Genomic DNA, 16,683 nt, shown 5'->3' on the forward strand with positions numbered 1-16,683 from the left:
AACACCAGAACGATTTTGAAATTTCGGACTATATGGCTACGATCTGAGATGTTCGGGTTCATTTGGCCCGGTGAAAGTATCAGTGTTTTTCATCCAAAGTGCTTAAATCAGTGGGTGGAATCAGAATTGAGACTCGTTCAAATTCTAACCTCCGCCATCGTTTTGAACAACAGCTCGGTCTTGGAAATATAAACATTTACATTCACTTGCTCAGATTGATCCATCGACCACATTGTAACTATCAATTTTTACACGAATAAAGTTGACGGAATTTTTTAGACGCCTCTGGCATCGGCACTAAAAATCTCCATTACCGGCTGGGTAATAGACCGTACAACTCCGACAAAAATGTACCCGTCGTATAGACGGCTTTCTTTTTAACCCTCCGCTTCGCTATTGAAAAACTTCGCCGCTCCTGCCCCAGCCAGTGCCCTAAGCGCGAGTAGGGTTGACAGGGTTGCTCGCATGCGCTCTCATCACAATCATGTTTGTCGCAATGAGCCCTGGGCGGAAGGTTACAGAAGAGCTGGCGACTTTGATTATAGTCATTTTGTCGGTAGCTCTGGTTACCGCGCTACCTCCGCGCTGGTACTTGATTGTAACAGAAAGTAGTTCCGGCCCGTGTTGTTTCGGCCGAGGAGCCGTCGCCGCCATTTCAAGACCGTGAGAGGTAGATGGCCAGCCAGAGTTCCTAAGGTTCGAAGCCTGTAACTGCTGCCGCCGCTTAAGCCTGCCAAAACACTGCTACGGCTGCCATCCTCTTACTACTACCTCTAGAAACATTCTTGCCAGTAGTGGCGGCAGCGGGTCAATTACCCTCCTCTCGTTCTCCCTCAAGAAGCTCCAGATGGCGTCTTCCGTGGGCAACGTGGCCGACAGCACAGGTACCGGTGTCCGTTCTACCTTGGCAGACGCCCCGTCGGGGTCTCGCGCCGTCCTCTACCTCTCATCACTCCCTTCCTTCCCCCCTAGCCATCCCCATTACATCAGTGGCATTGCTGAGCTTTTCGTCGTCTACCGGCATCTGTTCGGGTTTTCCGCTGTCGTCCGCTCCTCGAACATTTCCTCTTTTCTTGCTTGCTTTCTGCTTCCATTTTTGCTTTTTTAATCCCATCAGTTTTCTAGCTTCCGACTCTCTCGGGACGCCTCTACCACACGTGCGCGCTTAGAATGTCTCGGAATGGACTGCATTGGAATCCCTGCCCTTTCGCTCTCCTTCGCAGTCGTTTTCTCTCCTAATTCAGCCCACCGCCCCCTCCTCTCCCCTCTCCCGACCCCCCTCCAGCCCTTTCCCCTTAGCCAGATTTGGTGCTTCTCTGTCAGTCTAGGGCGGGGGTGCCATTCCGATGTAATCATGTCCTCACTTTGCATCACCCGAGGACGAGCAAAAAAGCTCCTTGGTGTGCTGTAAGTAATCTCGAGAAGAGGGGCTACTGAGCAGCACCCCGCTGGGCAGCGCCTTTCTGGTGTTGTTTCGGTCGAGCGGCCCCGGTTGAAGATTGGAAATTTCCAGGGGTTCCTTTTGCCATCGCCCAATTCCACCCGCTGCCCCCAGCCTGGATTTCCCATCCCGTCTTCCCTCCCCTCCCGCGGGGAACCACACCCTTTCCTTCGCGAGGTTGCCAGCCCTGCGGTCCACTTCCTATCCTTGGGGAGAAACCACCCTGGTGCTGGTGCTTTGGCGTTGACCACCCTGCCCGCCGAGTTCCTGCTTTGTGTTACTTTCTCCCTGTATTCCTCCGCCGCTGCCTCTGGGTCTTCCATCCCCATTCTTTAGCTTAGTGTCTCTTTATTCATAGGGTGTGTATTTTTTTAAGTTTTCATCCTTGCTTGAAGAGTTTGTAAAGCAACTGGAGTGTAGCTGCACAAGTGCAAGGCGGTTGCCCTTTTAGACAATTCAGTCGAGAGCATTCAGTACTAAAAATACGAGAACCAAATTATAGGAGTGTCCTTCAGCTGCCTTTCCATATTGAGGCTATTTGGGGCGGAAGGGGGGGGGGGAACTGGGCTGCGGTTCTAAGGTTTCCCACGAGGTTATTTTGTTGTTGTTTCTCAGTTGAGATGTTTCAAGGCTTTTATTATTTTCGGACATTGTGCAGGAATTAATAGGCGAATCTTCCGTTGCATCTTAATCCGTGAGATTGTGGGTAGTGGGATTTAATAATTAGTGTTCCCCTTCCTTCCACAGATTCTTAAAGATGTAAGATTCTGTACTACCTTGCCCTTTTCTGTGTGTTATTTTGTTTGAGGAAGTTGTCATTTCAAGTATTAATATTAGCAGTTAAGGGGCTTTGAAAAGTTGATAGTGTCTTAAAATGAGGAGCTAGGAAATTACAGAGATTTGTCTAAAATGTAATTAATTCACCAGTTTCTACTTGAGATACCACCTCACCCAGATTTGGATGCAAGTCTCTGCGCTTCTGTAGTGGTCAGCTTTACGTTCTGTCAGGAAATTTACTTTGCTTTCCTGAGTATACGGATCACTTCCCAGCTACGTAACGGTTGGGGAGCAGGGCTCAAATTGGAGCTTGTCACTGTGACCTTGGTAGAATTTAAATAATTTGTACATGGTTTCCCATTCCAACCACCTAATGCAAGTGCTATGATCAAATTCCTAGTAATGTATCATTGTTTAAGTAAGTGTTTACAGTTGAGACTTAGTCTGTGGTTGTTTTTCTCCCCCTCTCCGGGCTTTAGCTATACTGTGTATCTTTATGTATCTGAATTAAGTCACACGGAGCAAAGTGCTTTCACTTGTTATTCATTCTGTCCCACTTTATCGAATGGTCTTATATTTGAGCATTTCCCCATTCCTCCTCAAAATCATTGCAGTTGTAGGTAACTGCTTGGTTTATATAGGGTTGTTTGCAATGTCTTAATCCTCTAGTCAGTGTCAGAGCTCTTGGAAAATGCTAGTCTTGAACCAGCGTGGGTGGGATTTAGCTAATTTGGTCTCCATTGTGAACTTGGGATAATAGAGGAGCAATATAATCTTGGGTCTTTACTTAGAACGTTTGATGACCCCTTTAAATATTTTGGCTCCTGAGAGACTAATTCATCTTGTTTATCAGCTGTTTTAAAAATAGCACCTTGACTTAGTGTTTTCCCCTTCCTGTGCTGGTTTCTAGTGTATCCCTTAACAAAAAACTAAGTTGAGAAATCTGCAAACATTTCAAGAGTTAAAAACACACCCGTGCTCCCACTCCCATGAAGAGAGAGATTGTTACCAATATCCACCCCCCCAATCCAACCTGAAACATGGGACAGAGTATTACTTTCCAGTAGGTTATTCTGATGTTTAAATCTTTGTGACCTTGCAAATCACGTTGTATGTTTTGTTTCTGTATGTTAACTAAAGTATAGGGAATAATGTTTGGTGACTCTTTAGATGCTACCTCTGATTTATGATTTAAAAGTACAAAGTATTTTTGTTCACAAAATGTAATCTTATTTGGAAGTAAATGTTTCTATCTGGTCTAGGAAAGAAAAGTTAATGGTGAATTCTAAAAATGCCAATTCTGCACCTGATGTTAACTTGGAGGTATAAATAACGTGCAGAACACTCACTCTAGTGCTTTACATAGTTTCAAGCGTTTTCATCTTTGAGTTTAATATACCATATTTTTACATTTTTTTGTTTGCATTTCTAACTTTTTGTTTTCCCCCCTCCTTCCCTCAAATGTTTTGATGATTCTCCAGAACCAACGAAACGTATGCTTTCCTTCCAAGGGTTAGCTGAGTTGGCACATCGAGAATATCAGGCAGGAGATTTTGAGGCAGCTGAGAGACACTGCATGCAGCTCTGGAGACAAGAGCCAGACAATACTGGTGTGCTTTTATTACTTTCATCTATACACTTCCAGTGTCGAAGGCTGGACAGGTAGGAGATGTGGGGGTACCTGCTGGTGATTGCTGCCTCTGGGTGCTGAGCTTAAAAAAATGATACTTAAATATTTGAATTTGAAATTTTTCCAGTACTGGGTTTCAACTAAGCCACCAACGCACATCTGCTCTTTTGCCCACTTGGGACATGCCCAGCTGCCAGTTTTTCTCCTTTCTTTTGTGGTGGTGTTTGTATTATCAGTATGACTAGGGACCTTTTCTAGATTTTTCCACCTACATCTGCCTTCTTAACTCTGTTCAGGTATACTAAGAATAATTTATTCCGTCTGAGCATCCTGTCTCACCTTTGTAAGATGTGTCAGTTTGAGGAATGGAAATGCTCAGAAATGATGGTGTATATTGCTGTGGTAGGAGGTGCATATGTGGTTCAAGTTGCAAATGCACAAATCCTTCTGATATGCTACTGTTAGCTAATCAGTTGAATTAATCAAAAGGGAAGAATCTGTGTTCTTATCCTCTTAATAAATTGCCATTCTGGCTTATTTAGACATTTAAAGATGAGTGTCATTACCTTTTATCAACAAATGGAAAGTGAGGGTCATGCACATAGCATTTTCATTCTTGATCTTAGTGTTCATGTCTTACAATGTGGCAGTTTGGTAAGAAGACTTTAGCAAGAATTTTATCTCATAAGAAAAAAGCATTCCAATTTGAAATCTGGGATACCTCTACTTTTGGAAAAGTTTGATTTCCAAAATTTTTCCTACCATACAGTGGTTAAAAGATAATGTCCTGTAGTTAGCAATAATAGCGCAGGAACTTCAGAAACTGAGTTGCGTATGGGCCATACCTTCTCTCTGTAACATGCGTACCCATGTATCAACACTTTCCGCTTTTTCCAGATCTGCTCACTTTAGCACTCTGGCAATTAAACAGAACCCCCTTCTGGCAGAAGCCTATTCGAATTTGGGGAATGTGTACAAGGAAAGAGGGCAGTTGCAGGAAGCAATTGAGCATTACCGGCATGCATTGCGTCTCAAACCAGATTTCATCGATGGTTATATTAACCTGGCAGCCGCATTGGTAGCAGCAGGTGACATGGAAGGGGCAGTTCAAGCTTACGTCTCTGCTCTTCAGTACAATCCTGTGAGTAACATTTTAATGGTTATTATTTCCCTTTACAAAAGCCCAGAAAGAAACAGCCTATTACTTCAGGCATTAAATAGGTTTTTGCATGGAATAAAGTTAAGAATTTAGAAATGTTTGTTGACTTAAAATGGTGAAATTGCTTGGACCAGGTCTGCATTATGTTTTAAAAAATCCGTTTTATCTAGCAAGGAACATTTAAAAAGCACAAAAATTATCCTTATAGCAAGAAGTTCTACATCTATTTTTATAATGCCTGTAAAAGTGCAGAACATATGACATTGTTTCTTTGGGTTGTTTGGATTAAATTTGGATATGTTCTGATAGGTATTTGTAACAGTTAATTGATTTTCAAGGAGTAGTGGATAAAGGGCCTTAATCTGTAATAGGAAATAGTTATAACAAGATGCCACTATGTGAATCAGTGACATGAAAACTAGGCTGTGACATTTGTTCCTCAGTAGCTTATTCTTTTTTCGTTCAACATAATTAAAACTGGTAGAATTGAGGCGATAGTATCCAAACCAGGTTTTTGATTAGTTTTTCAATTTTTTGGTCTGAATTGCAGATGTTTTCTGGTGAACAAGTGAGGCCTTGCTGGCAGACGTCAAGGTCACACTGTGGTAGGGTCTCTGAAAGATTCATAAAAGAAGTAAGACTGGCCCTCAGAACTTTTGATGTAGTTAGGGAAAGAAGATGGATATAAACTTAAGAGGTAATGATAGAAGGAGTGTAGGTCTCCAGAAAAAATGAAGAATACATAACCAAGCTCAGTGGTCAACATTTAGTTTTGAAACAAGTCTGGAAGTGGTTAATAAGTAATTATGTTAGCTACCATTTATTGAAAATCTGCTATGTGCTCAGGTACTGTGCCAGTTGTTTCAGATGTTGGTCTTACTTAATGCTTACGATGATCCTTTGAAGTAGATGGTATTATTGCCAGTTTTACCAATTAAAAAAAAAGTCAGGGGTCATGTAACTTTCTTGGGATCACACAGGCAGTAATAGAGAAGTAAGATATTAAAACCTGAGCCTGAATATAACTTTTTTCTCTTGGTAACTGTTCTTTTTTTAATGCAAATATAATTAACATACAGTGTTGTATTGGTTTCAGGTGTACAATATAGTGACTCAGCAATTCTATACAGTACTCAGTGCTCATCAGGATAAGTGTATCTTAATCCCCTTCACCTGGTCCACCCACCCACCTCCCCCCTGGCAACCACCGCTTTGTTCTCTGTATTTTTAAGAGTTTGGTTTTTTTCGTCTCTTTTCCTTTGTTCCTTTCTCTTGAGCTTGAATATCTTGAAAGCAGACACAGAACAGAGAAGAAATAAAAGATTAAAAAAGGCACCATCCCTCAAGGCAGCTCTTGAGTACAGTTTGAAAACCATCGATCATATCCTACTATCCCTTAATCAGGTTTGGAAGCTGCAGCTTAATTTAGCTAGTTTATGCAAAAGATCTGAAATCACTTTTTATCATGACATCTGTTAATGATTATTTTTCCAGTTAATTTTAAGAGTTTATTATTATTATTTGTTCATTGCTTTTTGTATGGATACAGTGAAAAGGTCTCCCAGCTACTCTTCTTGGAGGTAGCCGATGAGACTAATTTCTTATATGCATTGAGTATCTCTGAAAGGATACATAATATGTAGATTTGAGTGGCTTTTTGCGATTTTTATTGCAGTATTATCTAGCTAGTTACCACCAAAAATTATGGGGGGAACCTTGTACTGCCTGCCACTGGGGCTTGGACCCTGTTCTAAGAGCCAGGGCTCAGAGTTCACTTGTGCACCTAGTTGTCAGAGGAAGTCCTTACCCTTTATTAATCAGGATTGGTTCCACCCTTCTCTTGATTCAGTATAAACTCACTTGTGCCCTCTTACATAGCTATGGCTCCACAACTTGAACTCTGATCCCCTTGGCTTAGGTCTTCGATTGTTTACATGTGTAGCAGGGCAGTCACTGCTGCTGACCTTATACCAGACTGTAGGAGTAGAAAAACTCAAGGAGAAGGGAAAACTGAAGTGGGAGACAGAATCATGTTTTTCAGTATCTAACCTGTTAACAGAAAGCTTATCATTGTACCCTACCAAAGAAGTAAAAATGGTCCTAAAATACATTGTGGGGCTACCCCCTTAAAGACATTGAACCAGCTATGCATTCCCATGTGGTTCTGTTTCTACTAGTGGAAGGTGCTGTTTTATTTCTGTGCCTTCACCAGTAAGAGTGTAGAAAGGACTGTGCAAACTGCTTTGATTTCACCTTAAATATACTATACCAGTAATGTTTTAACTTATTTCAGGATATCTAGTCTTAACTAAATTTCACTTACTGTCAAATGCCTTTGTCAGTTCAGTACTCACAGTCTTCTTTTTTTAAAATATATTTTTTTAAGATTTTATTTATTTATTCATGAGAGACGGAGGGGGAGAGAGAGAGAAGCAGAGGGAGACGCAGGCTCCCAAGGAGCAGGGAGCCCGATGCGGGACTCGATCCCAGGACCCCGGGATCATGACCTGAGCCGAAGGCGGATGCTTAACTATCTGAGCCACCCAGGCGCCCCAGTACTCACAGAGTCTTGAGTCTGTTCCTAAGTTGTGCTCTTGTTAGCAGTGCACTGTTGTCCTGAATCATAGATGTAGTTGACCTTCTATGAAAAATAGTTAAAATCAGGTTATTTTGGTTTTGCAGCAGTGAAAAGGCAAAATGTTATGGTAGTATTCTTGGTTATCTGTTTTCAGCAGTGTTTATCCTTTCCAGTTAATGACAGAAGTTATTCTGTGACTCGATTATAGAAATTTTAAGACCTAGAGCTGTTTCATATTTTTATGTTCTGAACTGTCTTCTGTAATGTTGGATGATTTAATAATTTCACTGAAATTTTAATCCGTTGTATTTGAAGGTGCTATTGCAGCTGGTAATCTACATGATGGTTCACTAGAGTTGTCTCATACCCAGCAGTCCCTTTTATGAATTATGTATAAAATTGTCCTTTGTAAAATGGCTGTAACCCCTAGTTGCTCTGAGGAGCTCTGTTGGTTGAAACGTTGCTATGGCTTTGATTGTGGATGCATAATGCTGAGAGCTACTGGCATCCTGACCATCACATGTTACAGTCACGTTATTTGTTACTGTTGTGAGCTGAGCTGTGGAAAACCATATATTTCTATTTCTCTCTGCTTTTTATTATGTTTGCTGCGCAAATGTCACATTTAAATATTTGAGTGCTTATTGTGTGTGCAGTGCTTTATTAGGAATTGGGGTGATGTGCTGGGGAGAAAAAGTTGAGGATTATAATATGAGATAGGACCTGACCCATAAAGAGAAAAAAAGGGCGTAAGTTCCTTGGATGATTATTGTTAGAGAGTATTAATCAGAAGATTTTCTTGAGTGGGTGCTTATAACCTAAGCATTCTGTAGGAAGGTAAATAGCAAGTAGTCTTCCTTGGCTGAAGTGGTGAGTCAAGTAGTAACAAGAAGTGAGTGTAGTAGAGGAGAGTCAGTTTGAAGATTTAGAAAGAATAGAGGCTGAGGAGTTTAAATTTAAATTGAGAGGCAATTGAGAACTACTGTAGGTTTTTATCAACCTGATTTTACTTCATGTGTATGTGTTATATAGATGTGGGTAGGGGTGGGGGCTCTAGGAACAAAGGCAGGAAATAAATGCTGTTTTAGGAGGGGTGGTTATATAGGAAATTCTTACTTATTTTGAAGCAGTCTTCGGTTTTGAACTTTTGGGAGAATAGTGGTATCCTTGAATTTCCTAGAAATCTGCTGTTCGTGCATAAACGTTTGGATTCCCAAATGGGAGAATGGGATTTCAGTATTATATTTAATAGGAAATGTTTTACCTTTTTCTAAAACTGCCTTGTTGATTATCTTCTAGTGATCTTGAAGATAATCTCTTTTTAACTGTGGGCATTGTGTTAACTTGATTTAGTATGCTGTAATGGATCAAGATGATATTACTAAATATAGATAGGCACTGTCAGCACTTGGATGCCATCTGTCCATGAGTTTATAGAAATTAGAAGGTATAGAAAGTTTGCAACAGTTGGCTAAAATACATAGCCCATTAGGGTCACTGTTGAATTATTGCAAGATTTTGATTATTATGGCTCAGAAAAGGCATAGGAATTGGTAAAAGTCCAAAGATAAATAACTGCAATAATCAGGTATAGTAGAAGAGCTTGTATGAACAGATTGGATTGTTCGGTTAATGGTTAGCCAAAACCGAAGGGTAACCCTTAAAGTTGAAAAATTATACAAAGTAGATAGCAAGATTATAGAATCATTACTTCTGAGTATAAATAGGGTTACAAGTGCTTAGACTCATTAGAGGAGGATAAATTTGTAATAAGATTAAAGATACCTACGATTTTTTTTTTTTTTTTTTTTTTTGAGGATTGGTATTAGCCTTTTGTACTTGAGGTCATGGGAGACCGTCATTCTCTCCCAAAACACCATTCATTGCTCAAAGGACAGGACAGATCAGGTAGATCATGGTACTGAGCCAATATGGTCAACCATAAGGGTATTCTGTGGCAGCCTGTTCTTTGCTGGCTGACTTTTGGTTCACCTGGTGGACGATAGTATACAATCACAAAAGCTGTTTATCAGTAAAATTAACCGCCTTATTCTGAAAACCATAATACAGTTGTGCGTAGAATAATATATATGATGATACTTTGGCACAATTGGCAAAATTTCCCTTACTGGGACTTAATAAGGCTCTTCTCCCCCGTGGAACAGTTTGGAATGATAAGCTTACTCCCTATTGCCATTGTCTGTGCTTGTTGACTGATAGATTTGAATGACAAAGGCAAACAAGGACAAATAAAAATTTAAGCTCACTGTTCTGACGAGTCTTTCATACTGATGAACGGACTGGTGAGTCAGATGACTAACAACACAATTGCGCTGCTAATAAAAAGCAGAGTCAACTGCTTTTCATTATTCACCCACTCAATTCTAATGGCACTTAATACTAATGAGTAATCTAGTGGCAGGTGCCAGGATTGAAGCTTTGGTTGGATGGTAATCCTTCTGTCTAATACTGAAATGAAGTCAAGGTTTCTAAATATGCCTGACAGCCTAAGGGTAGGTTTGCTGATAGCCAGTCACAGCTAAATACTTTTTTTTCACTATGGAGAATTTTTGGCCCTTGATACTGGAGTGATTCATCATAACCTTTGAACAAAATAGTTGAACAAATATTTGGTGCCTTTTCTTTTTTTTAAGGCAGCTGACATTTAGGGAGAGGAGAAGCTGTAGTAAGGCCCATAGTCTTTTTTTCCCCCATTTTAAAAAATTTAAATTCAATTAACATATAATGTATTATTAGTATCAGAGGTAGAGGTAGAGTTCAGTGATTCATCAGTCTTATATAACACCCACTGCTCATCACATCATGTGCCCTCCTTAATGTCCATCACCCAGTTACTCCATCCTCCCCCCCCACCCCCCGCCCAGCAACCCTCAGTTTGCTTCCTGTGTTTAAGAGTCTCTTATGGTTTGTGTCCTGCTCTGATTTTGTCTTGCTTTATTTTTCCCTCTTTCCCTGTACAATCCTGTTTTGTTTCTTAAATTCCACATATGAGTGAGAGCATAGGATAATTGTCTTTCTCTGATCTACTTATTTCGCTTAGCATAATACCCTCTAGTTCCAAGGCCCATAGTCTTTTATCTGAAACTGGTGGGATCAAATGCATTTCAAAATTCAGAATTTTTAGGATTTTAGAAAGATGGTAATACCATGTATAAAACTCAGGTGAGTCTGGAGCAGCACCTTCTAGTAAAACACATATATTTCTGTAGCAGAAGGTATGAGTATTCACACTAAGTGGGACCAGTAAATTCTGTAAATAGCTTTGTGCCAGTTTTGGTCAGGTTTAATCATCAGATAAGCTTTTGGAACTTTTTGGAATTTGGAATTGAGGATGTGGGATTGTGGTTCTGTACTTTATTTTTATTTTTACTTTATTTATTAAAGATTTTATTTATTTATTTGACAGAGACGCAGCGAGAGAGGAAACACAAGCAGGGGGAGTGGGAGAGGGAGAGGCAGACTTCCGCTGAGCAGGGAGCCCGATGCAGGGCTCGATCCCAGGCCCCTGGGATCATGACCTGAGCCGAAGGCAGATGCTGAACGACTGAGCCACCCAGGCGCCCCTTTATTTATTTACTTTTTAAAGATTTTATTTATTTGACAGAGAGCACAAATAGGCAGAGAGGCAGGCAGAGGGACGGGGAGAAGCAGGCTCCCCGCTGAGCAGGGAGCTTGAAGCGGGGCTCTATCCCAGGAGCCTGGGATCATGACCTGAGCCGAAGGCAGCCGCTCAACCAACTGAGCCACCCAGGCGCCCCTGGTTCTGTACTTTAATTTGTCAAGCGGTATCTTTAGTTGGCAGAATAAAAGGACAGCGAGCTAGATGCATAAAAGTAATTTCAAGGTGTTTTTGGTTGACAGTATAATTAAGGAGTATCTCTCGGTTTCTAGGATTTGTACTGTGTTCGCAGTGACCTGGGGAACCTGCTCAAAGCCCTGGGTCGCTTGGAAGAAGCCAAGGTAGGTGTTTGATAGAACACATTTAAACATCAGTGTTATGAAAACTTGTACTTTTTGCCAAGTCTTCAACTCTTCATTGAGCTATCTCCAAAAAACAGTCCTATGAAACTGAGGAAAACTGACGGCATGAATCACCTCAGACTAGAGCAGGGCCAGGCTTTGGCATATCTGTTCTAAATCTGGGGGTAAAGCAAGAACCTGAACATTTTGGAGCCTTTCTGCTGAGCTAGATCATCTTTATAACAATGGGCTCCGTCATGATCTTATGTGGGAATAAGTAACATTCCTTTAAATCTGAGGCTTGCCTGCTGGTGACAAGCAGAGCGCCTGTGATTTGGCTCAAGACTCCTATATGATGCAGGTGCCATTGAAAATGCTGCTCTTCTAAGTCCTTTGTGGCTTGTAAGTGGAGAAGAATTTCATCCAAATGTTACCCTGTAATACTGGCATTTAAAATTCTTATTTAACCTTCCTCCCTTCATCTTCCTTACCCTTTTTACAGTGGAAGAAAGGCTGTTAAAATGATTGTAAATTCATAATTGGAACATCCTGCCCCTTGTCCCCACTCCCTCCCCTAAGTTCCTTTTTCCTCTTTTCCAACCCTTAGTTGTCTACCTTCTTTTCTTCCTTACTTCCTTCTTTTATTCCTCCCTGCCCTACCTCCTTTAAAAAAAAAAAAAAAAAAAAAAAAAGAAGGACAAAGAAGCTGGTTTGTTTGGGAAATGGACTGATCGAAAGAAAACTTGCCAAAGTGGAAAGGTGGCTTTTAGCATTCTGTGTTTCCAAATAATGAATTTGAACACCAGGTTGGGTTATTAAAGCTTTTGGTATAATTGTAAATTAAATTGACAAATGAAATTGTCTTGTTACAAGCCACCTTACGCAACCGCGCTGCAGGGGTGAGGAGTGGGGAGAAACCAGAATGCTTCTGAAACTCCCACCTGTTGCTCTGAGCCCCACGCGCATGCTAATGCGTGGAGTGTATGCGCAGCGTAGCTGTCTGTTTGACTGCTTTATCCAGGGAGGGCGAAGGCTTTTCAGCACCATCTAATGTTAAAAGGCACTAGTTTTAAGTGCGTAGCTCATAAATTCTGCTGACACTTTGGATTAACCTTTATGTAGGTTTCCAGCTAATGAATTGTAATGGATTTCAATCTTAGCTGATAAATCTAATTGGTAATTTATAGAACAAATATTTGATAAGCTCCTATTAATTGTCACCCCACCAAGCGGACAGCTAACATGAATTGCACTTCACTGCAGCTTTAGAGATCGGTTTAGGCTGAGACATTGCGCCTGCCTTAGGTTGCTGACTTCTTTATTTCAGAGCTCTGGAGACACCTAGTTTGAAAAATGTTTATTCTGTTTTTGTGAGAACTTAGTGAACAAGAACATACTCTTGAGTGAAATGCAATGTATTTCTTTTGTAATCAGTGCATTTGAAAATTCAAGCCAGCATATTCCTAGTAGATGGAAGCAAAATTAAGTTGTCTTTGTAGAAAACGAAGAGCCTTTCTTCCAGCAAAAATCCCTGCTGTATGCAATAGCCCTGATTAACCCTCTCCCTTCTGCATGTTTCCCATGTTACAGACTTGAGACTGTCCTCATTCCCATATGTAATAGACATCCAAAGAATTTCAATTGCTTTGTTGAACTTTTACTAATGATCTTGTTTTTATTTTCTCTCTTGTTTTTGGTTTTTCACCATTGATATTGTATTTAGAAGGTTTCAGGTGGGTGAAACCTCCTATTCCATGCGTAAGGTGCCTCGCTGAAGGGAGCTCGAGGCCTGGATCTAGGGCAGACACACACCTCCTCCTCTTCCAGCAAGGAACGCACCGAAAAGTCACATGATGAGAAATATGGTAACGGGTTTGTAACTGCCACAGCAAAACAATTTGCCTCCATGCCTGAATCTTCTGTCTTGTGGCTTCAGAAACAGCTTAAAATAATTTTATTTACGAGCAAGTTATGTAAGAGAATGTTTTATACTATAGCCACAATTCTGTCAAAGATAAGTAAAAGTTAATTGATATTAAAAAATTATTAGAGATAATTTACTAGTAAAAGCTTCTAACTCTTCTTGTTGTTCATTTTTTTCCTTTTTTCTTCTTTGTTTGGATTGCAGCATTCTGCTCTTCTGATGATGCGCTGTGACCCTGCAGTAGCGCAAAGGCTGCGCAGCGTTAATGCGCAATGCGTGCAAATGAGCCCCTGTGAACGGTTGACTAGATGAGTAATCTGATTGACTGGCTCCCTCAGTCCTATTGTGTAGCCTTTTTGGATAAAATTGGGTTTTAACATACCTCGAGTCCAACTAATCTCATTAAACAAATATTCTCTCTGGGCCTGTCTAGTAGATTAATGGATCTGGTTGGCCGTTTGCTGCGTCTGGGGGTGTTCTACGTAGCGCAGCAGTCCGCAGCGATGGCGCAGTGCGATGCTGTTAGGTTGCGCAAGCGATGTTTGCGCTCGCATTACAGGGACCTCAACCTAGGTGCAATCCTGTCATATGAGGTTTCAGCTTCGGTCCCCCTTGGGAGTCAGGGGCGTGGCGAGGACGGATAGCCTGGCTTTCTCACACCCGACACGGCGGAAGGGCGTTCTCCTCCTCAGTAGCACAGTTTTGATGTTAGTGAGGAACGGTATTGTTTAGAGCAGCGTTTCCCAAAATGTGTTTCATGGTATTCTAAGAAAATGGTCAATGAAAAAGAGTTCCATGGTCAACTAAGGTGAGGGAGGAGCCCCCCCCCGCCCTACCCCGTATAAACTGTTAGAGGCTTAGGCAAGTTCTGTAGCAAAGAAACCTGTTTTCTGTTTTCCTCATTTATTTGATCATGAAATCCTTTTTTTCCCAGTGATCTCTATTAACATTTTGTACAACACGCTTTGGGAAACTGGTGGGGGTGGCGTGGGGTGGGAAAGCTTGGCTTTGAGTGGCACCCTCTAGCTCTGACTTGAAAACATCGCAGCAGCCCTTAGGTGTTCAGATAGAGACGTTCAGCGTGGAGTCTTGAGGCAGCTGACTTCCCAGATAAGTCCCGATGTAAAGGGCTGGTTATCGGCTGGCAGAACTGAACATGGTGGTTTGCACTTGGGTTCCGGTGGCGCAGGCGCAGGAGCAGCCAGCTGTGGCAGCGCATTAGTTTTGGCGCAAGCGAGCCTATGCTGCAGGGTCACTTTTGGCTGGTCAGAGAAGGAATAATGATATCACCTTCTTCCCCCCCCCCCATCTTTTTTTTTTTTTCCCCTTTACAAATTTTCCCTTTTCCCTTTACCTCCTTCCCCTCCCATCTTCTTTCATTAACCCCTCCTAAGGCATGTTATTTGAAAGCAATTGAGACGCAACCGAACTTTGCAGTAGCTTGGAGTAATCTTGGCTGTGTTTTCAATGCACAAGGAGAGATTTGGCTTGCAATTCATCACTTTGAAAAGGTTAGTCATTAAATTAATAATTGGTACTTGTGACATGCTTATGTGTGCAGGGTGTTTTTACTTAGAACCAAGTAATAGGCCTTTACTTCATCCGTCACTTAATCTCTGTTTATAGCATTTGCTGGATGGCATATGTTAGGGTAGTTTCCAGTTTTGTTGGTTTACTTTAAAAGATTAAGAAACAATCTCTATACCCAACATGGGCCTCGAACTCACTCATGATCCCGAGATCAAGAGTCGCATGTGGCTCCATCGACTGAGCCAGCCAGGTGCCCCCCCACCCCCACCCCCCGGGCAGTTTCCAGTTTTGCATTGAAAATGTACTTTAATTAAATATCCTTTTTTAAGATGGGCAGCTTTAAAGAGGCAGAGTTTCTTGGTCAAAGGCTGATTCCCAGATTGGGGTAGGAAATGTACAGAATTAATCTGGAGTGCCCAGAAAGTAAGGCAGCTTTGATATATATTAATGTCGAAAGGACTCAGAAGGCAACTGGAAGAGGCTCACGCTGGCTAAAGATGGGACTTGAACATTTAGCAGGAATACTAACTGAGATATATTGAAACTTGTCAAATGTGTTTAAATCCGTGAGTTTATAAATATACTAAGAAGATACTCATTTGTTACCTTTGGAAGATAAGGAGTAATTCATTTTGAAAACTGGTTAAAAGTGGGGAGAACAAAGCATTTGTCTTCCTTCTCCTGTATGAACTGGACGTCAGGGTAACCCAGTAGTTGATAGGGGGAAGTTTCTATTTATAGCAGTGTTCCAGCTAGTAAATGAAAAAGGAATGATAGAATCAGAGTATCACCATTAATAGATTTAGGCATTTATCAGTGGCAAAGAAGACACAACCAGACACTATGTACTTTGTGATAGAAGTAAAGAAAAGTGAAGAGAAAGTGTTCTTTATGACTCTTCAGTATGTTCACAATTACTCATTACCTTTTCAGTATTTCAGTTACAGTTTGCATTTATTACACTAGGCTCTCTTGCTCGGTGGTTCTCTACCTTGATTGCATGGGAGGGGCTTATAAAAGATAGGAATTCCTGGTCCCATCTTCAGAGGGTCTAATTTAACTGGTACATGAGAGAGCCCAGGCACCCTTTAGGAGGTGAATTCTTAATGTTATGGCCAGGGTTGAGAATCCCTGCTCTGGGTACATCTGGCCATATTTTAAGACAACTTCAGATTTATTTGGATGAAACCATTTAATGGTTAGTATCTATCTCCTTAAGTATCTTACTGAGTGTACAGCTCTAATTACATATCTTACTAAGGTCTTACTGAGTATGTAGTTCCTATTAATGAGATATATATTTCCTTTTTCAGTTAGAGCTTGCTGCTGCTTCTTGCCATTATGTTTTAGAAGAGTTAGGTTTTTTTTTTTTAAGATTTTATTTAATTTTTTTTGAGGTGGGGAGGGGCAGGTGGGAGAGGGAGAGAATCTTAGGCTCCAAGCCCAGTGCAGAGCCCGACGCAGGGCTCGATCTCACAACCCTGAGATCATGACCTGAGCCAAAATCAAGAGTTGGACACTTAACTGACTAAGCCACCCGGGTGCCCCTTTAAGATTTTATTTTTAAATAATCTCTACACCCAACACCGGGGCTCATACCCACAGTGCTGAGATCAAGAGATATGTGTTCCACAGACTAAGCCAGCCTGGCATCCCTAGAAGA

The 16,683-nt window shown here is 41.3% G+C and overlaps 1 protein-coding gene across 3 annotated transcripts in view; it reads left to right on the forward strand.

Moving 5' to 3' along the window:
* The first annotated feature begins 628 nt into the window (after positions 1 to 628).
* The window catches only part of OGT (O-linked N-acetylglucosamine (GlcNAc) transferase), a 34,049-nt gene continuing 17,994 nt past the window's right edge, over positions 629 to 16,683 (forward strand). Inside the window, exons 1-5 of one of the 3 annotated variants that reach the window (XM_025852812.2) lie at positions 629 to 884; positions 3,700 to 3,880; positions 4,746 to 4,989; positions 11,498 to 11,566; positions 14,885 to 15,001. In XM_025852812.2, coding sequence (XP_025708597.1) covers positions 848 to 884; positions 3,700 to 3,880; positions 4,746 to 4,989; positions 11,498 to 11,566; positions 14,885 to 15,001 — 648 coding nt within the window. In that variant the 5' untranslated portion in view covers positions 629 to 847. Of the gene's footprint in view, positions 885 to 3,699; positions 3,881 to 4,745; positions 4,990 to 11,497; positions 15,002 to 16,683 lie in introns of all 3 variants that reach the window. The other 2 variants (XM_025891116.2, XM_073885864.1) reach the window with 2 other exon arrangements.

This window comes from Callorhinus ursinus, unplaced genomic scaffold (genome assembly GCF_003265705.2).
Source record: "Callorhinus ursinus isolate GAN/ISIS: 27379988/994484 unplaced genomic scaffold, GSC_fseal_2.0 scaffold66, whole genome shotgun sequence".
NCBI lineage: Eukaryota > Metazoa > Chordata > Mammalia > Carnivora > Otariidae > Callorhinus > Callorhinus ursinus.